This window comes from Tupaia chinensis, unplaced genomic scaffold (assembly GCF_000334495.1).
Source record: "Tupaia chinensis unplaced genomic scaffold, TupChi_1.0 Scaffold142100_1, whole genome shotgun sequence".
NCBI lineage: Eukaryota > Metazoa > Chordata > Mammalia > Scandentia > Tupaiidae > Tupaia > Tupaia belangeri.
The window spans coordinates 742559-749133 of NW_006201951.1; the positions used below are offsets into that span (position 1 = coordinate 742559).

A 6575-nucleotide genomic window follows, 5' to 3' on the forward strand; every position below is an offset into this window, starting at 1 on the left:
CCTCCGGCACAGGCCGGCGGCTCGGTGCGGCCGGGCCAGACGGCGGCCCGGTGGCGAGGCGCCGAGGCCGGGGCTCCCTAGCCGGTGGGTGGCGTGCACGTCCATGCATATATACCTTGGGTCCGCGCTTGTTGTCATAGGACAGTTGGTCGAGGTTTTCATAGTTCCTTTTTTTACTCTGATGAATAATGTGCACAGAGAAAATATGCAGACACAGAAGAAGATTATAAACGGTCGAAAATGACGGCGCTAAAGCAATCACACCACCTCCTCGGCACATCTGCAGGCGGGCTCACACCTGGAGCTCGCAAACACCGAGGCCCGGGGCAGGGCTGGGGCCGGGCAAACGGGGAGCCCAGGGGCGCAGCCTGGAGCCATGCTCTGGGGAATGGTCCCTGTCTCGAGTGAAGGGGGCACAGTCCACACCCACCCTGGGGCCCACCTGCCACGCAACCCCTGCCATGCACCTGCTGTGTGGCCTTGGCACGACCTACCCTCACCTGTCAGGCATGGGAGGGTGTGAGCAGCTTCCCGGGCCCTGCCCCAGTGTCCTCCCACCTCCCACCTCCCTCTGCCTCCTGTTTCTCACTCCTTGGTAGGCCCAAGTCCACCAGCCCCCCGTGCACCTGGCAGCAAACTGGACAGACACGTGTGCCTGCAGGATGACGTGCATCTGTCTGCGTGTCTGTCTGCGTAGGACTAGTGTGTGCAGCCCGTGGTAGGGAAGGAGGGCCGGAGCATGCCAGCACACACGTGCACATGCACCAGGGACGGTGAGGGACAGTGGCTGCATGTGCTTTGAGTGTTAGGACAGGTGACGGTGTGTGCAAGAGTGTGAGTGTGTGGACAAACGACTGCATGTGCTCCTGTGAGTGTGAGTGTGAGGGCAGATAGCTGAGCAGGAGTGTGGGTGTGAAGGAGGAGGCTGAGTGTGCAGGGGTGAGGGTATGAGGATAGGGGGCTGAGTGTGCAAGGGTGTGGGTCTGAGGGCAGGAGGTTGTGTGTGCACCTGTAGGTGTGAGGGTAGGAGGCTGAGTGTGGGGGGTGTAGTGTAAGTGCAGGTGGCTGTGTGTGCAGGGGTGAGGGTATGAGGATAGGGGCTGAGTGTGCAGGGGCATGGGTCTGAGGGCAGGAGGCTGTGTGCACACCAGTGGGTATGGGGGCAGGAGGCTGAGTGTGCACCTGAGGGTGTGAGGCAGAAGGCTGAGTGTGCAGGGGTATAGATGTGAGGGCAGGGGGCTGAGTGTGCAGGCATGTGGGTCTGAGGGCTGGAGCCTGCGTGCACACCTGTGGGTGGGGCAGGAGGCTGAGTGTTCAGGAGTGTGGGTGTGAGGATAGAAGGCTGAGTGTACAGGGGGGTGGGTGTGAGGGCAAGGTGTTGAGTGTGCAGGAGTGTGGGTGTGAGGGCTGGAGGCTGTGTGTGTACCTGTGGGTGTGATGGTAGGAGGCTATTTGTGCACCTGTGGGTGTGGGGGCAAGAGGCTGAGTGTTCAGGGGTGTGGGTGTGAGGGCTGGAAGACTGTGTGTGCACCTGTAGGTGTGAGAGCAGGAAGCTGAGTGTGCAGGGCTGTGGGTGTGAGGGCTGGAGGCTGTGTGTACAGGGGTGTGGGCGTGAGGATTGGAGCTGAGTGTGCAAGGGTGTGGGTGTGAGGGCTGGGGGCTAAGTGTGCAGGGGTGAGGGTGTGAGGGCTGGAGGCTGAGTGTGCAGGGGTGTGGGTGTGAGGGCTCGAGGCCGACTGTGCACCTGTAGGTGTGAGGGCAGGGGGCTGAATGTGCAGGGGTGTGGGTGTGAGGGCAGGGGGCTGAGTGTGTAGGGGGATGGGTCTGAGGGCATGAGGCTGTGTGTGCACCTGTGGGTGTGGGGGCAAGAGGCTGATTGTGCAGAGGCGTGGGTGTGAGGGCAGGAGGCAAATGTTCAGGGGTGTGGGTGTGAGGGCAGGAGGCTGAGTGGACAGGGGTGTGGGTGTGAAGGCAGGGGGCTGAGTGGACAGGCAGCAAACTAGACAGACACGTGTGCCTGCAGGATGACGTGCATCTGTCTACGTGTCTGTCTGCGTAGGACTAGTGTGTGCAGGGTCTGAGGGCAAGGGGTTGTGTGTGCACCTGTAGGTATGAGGGCAGAGACTGAGTGTGCAGGGGTGTGGGTGTGAGGGCTGGAGGCTGGCGGGGCAGGGGGGGGGAGTGGGTGTGAGGGCTAGAGACTGAGTGTGCAGGGGTGTGGGTGTGAGGGCTGGAGGCTGAGTGTACAGGGGTGTGGGTGTGAGGGCAGGAGGCTGAGTGTGCACCTATGAGCGTAAGGGCAGGGGGCTGTGTGTGCACCTGTGGGTGTGAGGGCAGGAGGCGAGTGTGCAGGGGTGTGGGTGTGAGAGCAGAGACTGAGTATGCAGGAGTGTGGGTGTGAGGGCAGGAGATGAGTGTGCACGGCTGTGGGTGTGAGGGCTAGAGACTGAGTGTGCAGGGGTGTGGGTGTGAGGGCTGGAGACTGTGTGTGCACCTGTGGGTGTGAGGGCAGAGACTAAGTGTGCACCTGTGGGTGTGAGGGCTGGAGGCTGAGTGTGCAGGGGTGTGGGTGTGAGGGCTGGAGACTGTGTGTGCACCTGTGGGTGTGAGGGCAGAGACTAAGTGTGCACCTGTGGGTGTGAGGGCTGGAGGCTGAGTGTGCAGGGGTGTGGGTGTGAGGGCTGGAGACTGTGTGTGCACCTGTGGGTGTGAGGGCAGAGACTAAGTGTGCACCTGTGGGTGTGAGGGCTGGAGGCTGAGTGTGCAGGGGTGTGGGTGTGAGGGCTGGAGACTGTGTGTGCACCTGTGGGTGTGAGGGCAGAGACTAAGTGTGCACCTGTGGGTGTGAGGGCTGGAGGCTGAGTGTGCAGGGGTGTGGGTGTGAGGGCTGGAGACTGTGTGTGCACCTGTGGGTGTGAGGGCAGAGACTAAGTGTGCACCTGTGGGTGTGAGGGCTGGAGGCTGAGTGTGCAGGGGTGTGGGTGTGAGGGCTGGAGACTGTGTGTGCACCTGTGGGTGTGAGGGCAGAGACTAAGTGTGCACCTGTGGGTGTGAGGGCTGGAGGCTGAGTGTGCACCTGTGAGCGTAAGGGCAGGGGGCTGTGTGTGCAACTGTGGGTGTGAGGGCAGGGGGCTGAGTGTGCAAGAGTGTGGGTCTGAGGATAGGAAGCTGAGTGTACAGGGCTGTGGGTGTGAGGGCAGGAGGTTGTGGATCTGTGGGTATGAGGGCAGGAGGTGAGTGTGCAGGGGTGTGGGTGTCAGGGCAGGAGGCTGTGTGTGTGCCTGTGAGTGTGAGGGCAGGAGGCTGAGTGTGCAGAGGTGTGGGTGTGAGAGCAGGGGGCTGAATGTGCAAGAGCATGGGTGTGAGGGCTGAATGCTGTGTGTGCACCTGTAGGTGTGAGGGCAGGAGGCTGAGTGTGCAGGGCTGTGGGTGTCAGGGCAGGGGGCTGCATGTGCAGGTACAGGGCTGTGGCTGGTAAGCAGGTGGACCTGGGTGCATGTGCAGGAGTGTGTGTGGAGGGAACTTGTATAGCGTGGGTGGGCACATGCAGGGTGAGGTTCCCGTGGGCGCTGGGAATGGGGGTCCCTGTCTTCAGGGACTGGGGCTCCTGGGTGCTTGGACAGCCCTCCCTTACAAACTCAGCGGACCCCAACGACAGGGCCCCCAGGATCCTCTGGCTCTGCCCCCCTGGGTGACTAGAGCCCTCTGCTCCCCGGGGCCTGCACAGTCCCAGGGTCGCTCTGACTCGCACATGCTCCCCCTCCTCCCTTGGCCCCGCCCCCGCAGCCTGGGGCTCCCCCCTCTGCCTGCCCCCCGGAGTGGTAGCCTGGGCTGGGCTGGTGGGCTGGTGGAGGGCGTCCCAGCCTCCCTGTTGAGCTGCAGCTCCCCAGGCTGGCAGTGGGGTGGCAGGGCCACTCGGGGTCGCTAGGACCCCCATTATCCATGCTCTGCTCTCTGCAGCCCTGGGGAGCAGAGCCTGGAGGGCTGGGGTTGGGGGGTTCAGTGTGTCCAAATGAGGATCAGGAGCCCAGACGTGTGATGGAGGTGAGGGAAGGAGAATTGGGGTGCAGTGGGGGCAGAGCCTGAGAGGCACTCAGGCTAGGGTGGAGTCCTGGACGGGCCTTGGCCTTGGGGAGGGTGGTGGAGGCTGTGGGGTGCGTGGCCACGGAGTGGGTCGCTGCTAGAGGAGACGGGTGTGGTGGGCGTCGCCCGCGAGGAGAGGGGCCCCAGAGAGGCAGCTGGGGCTTGAAACCCCGGCGCAGCGGAGGCGGAGGCGCCGGGTGCCTAGCGCAGGGCAGCGTCGCAGCTGCGCGGGCGGGGCAGGGTGTTTGCGGAGCTCCAGGTGGTCCGGCCCTCGCCCCGCAGGGACTGACACGAAGGAGATTTCGACTAATGGCAGAAGCGAGTGAAATGAGCCGAGGACAGGCTGGGGCGGGCGCTCGCCAGACGAGGTGGTGCTGAGCATGCACATGGAGAGAGAGTGTCACACGGACCTCAGGCGGCGGCCTGCTCCGCCCGCCCAGCGCCGCCGCTCACCTTGGACTCACGCTCCTCCAGCAGCGTCTCCAAGCGCTTCTGCGCCGCGCGGCCCTCGTGGTCGTCGCTGACCAGCAGGATGATGTGGTTCCAGCCGTAGACGCGCATCATCTCGAACCAGACGCTGGACTGGTGGGAGTAGGGCGGCACCGTGCGCAGGAAGCTCAGGTGGATGCTCTGCGGGACAGCGGGTGCTGAGGGCGCGGCCGGCCACCCCACCGCCGGGCCCCAGGGCCTGCGGGGGAGGGGCCCACTGTCCACACACCCTGGGTGCCTGCCCGACTCGGGACCTACTGCTCACCCACCCGCCACGTCCCTCGGGGACGCCTGCCTGACCCAGACCCACTGCCCACTTACACCCCTCGGGGACGCCTGCCTGACCCAGACCCACTGCCCCCTCACCCCTCGGGACGCCTGCCTGACCCAGACCCACTGTCCCCACGCCCCTCGGGGACGCCTGCCAACTCCCCCCTTTAAGTACACCTGGAGTGGGACCCCAGGCTAATCCCCCGGGAAGTGGTCCCCACAGCCCAAGGCCATCTGGCCAGCCCTGCCTACTTCTCCGGTAGCCCAGCTGTGACCTGGGCCGTGTCTGTCCAGGCGGGCATGACCCCCTCATCGTCCTCCGAGGCCTCCAGGCAACGTCTCACCTGCACCCTCCATGGCCCCAGACAGCGCTGTGGAGTGCACCTGCCCATCTCCACCCACCACAGGGTTACAGGCGGGCCGTTGGCAGGCCTGGGCCAGCAGCGGGCTTGGACTAGTGCTCACCAGGCACAGCCGGTCCACCTGTGGCTGGGAGGTTCGCTCTGCCTGTGCCACGCGGCCTCCTCTGCCACCATCCGCTCCCCTCCAGAGGGTGCTCGAGGGGGCTCAGGAGAGCATCAGATGTTGCAGTGGGCAACACTGCCCTCTGGGCCAAGGGCACTGTGCCGACACTGGGTGCTGGAGATGCCAGGCCTCTCAGCCTCTGGAGGGCGCTGTCCCACCTGTGTTTGACCTCTGGGTCTTCCTAGACATCCATGCTGGCCCCCGCCCCAAGAGCAGGCCTGTCCTCCCCCCAGACACACCCCGGCCTGGCTGTGCTGGGCCCGCTTCCCCTGGGCCTGGGGCTCCAGGCAGGTGACCGCAGCTGGGGGGGCCCGAAGCCTAACCCAGCCCAGTCCTTGGCGCTCCAGCTCAGATACCAAGCCAGGTACCCCCGCCAGGTGGCCTTCCAACCGTGTGGGCAGGAGGCAGGGCGGACAGTGTGCCCAGACGGGCTCTGTGCCTCTCTGGGCTGGTTTCCCCCCAACTGACTCGTGATCCCTGTGCTCTCCCAGAGGGGTTGGGGTGAAGCCCCCAGTCTGGAGTGAGGGTGTTCCACGGGCACTGGCTGCAGGGCCTGCGGCCCCTGAAACCTGAGCCTGGACAGCCCCTCAGGTCTCCCTGCACAAGCGTGCATCGCGCAGCGGGCTGTGGCCCCTGCCACACGGGCCCTCTTCGTTCCCGTCCTCCTGGCTCCCTGCTCAGCTTCCCACCAGCTCTTCGAGCCCTCCCTGTCCATCCCCCTTGCCAGCCCACGGGGGCCTCTCCTCCTGGGAGGATGTTGATGACAGGCCAGCTGCCTGTGTATGTGGGTGTGCATGTGCGAGGGTACCTGTGAGTGTGTACACCGAGTGTGTAAGAGTATGCGTGAGAATGTGTGCGTGGCAGTGCACGTACGCACGGTGTGTGCCTGGGTGCATCGGGTGCAAGGTTCTCTGAGAATGAGCAGTGCCCTGCCCCAGCTGGGAGAGCAGAGCCGGGAGGCAGTCAGGGCCCAGGGCCGCACAGACCAGCTTACCTTGTCTGAGTAGATGGACATGCGGGTGGTCAGCCCCAGGACAGGGATTCGGTAGAAGCCGGCCGTGTAGGAGACCGGGGTGGGGGTGAAGTGGTCGTTTGGAGTAGGCGGGTGGCTAGCGAGGATGGCGTAGACCTGTGGACACAGGAGACAGGGTCAGCGGGGGCACTGTGCCAGAGCTGAGGCCTGGCAGGCGGGGACTGCTGGGGCCGTC

At 64.7% G+C, this 6575-nt stretch overlaps 1 protein-coding gene across 1 annotated transcript in view; it reads right to left on the reverse strand.

Annotated features, from left to right (window-relative positions):
- Nucleotides 1–6575, reverse strand: part of GRIN1 (glutamate ionotropic receptor NMDA type subunit 1) — a 34547-nt gene that overhangs the window by 25808 nt on the left and 2164 nt on the right. The window contains exons 2-4 of the mRNA XM_027766286.1: nt 6362–6496; nt 4537–4713; nt 116–178 (exon numbers count right to left, since the gene is read on the reverse strand). Of these exons, the coding sequence (XP_027622087.1) occupies nt 116–178; nt 4537–4713; nt 6362–6496 (375 nt within the window). The remainder of the gene's footprint in view (nt 1–115; nt 179–4536; nt 4714–6361; nt 6497–6575) is intronic.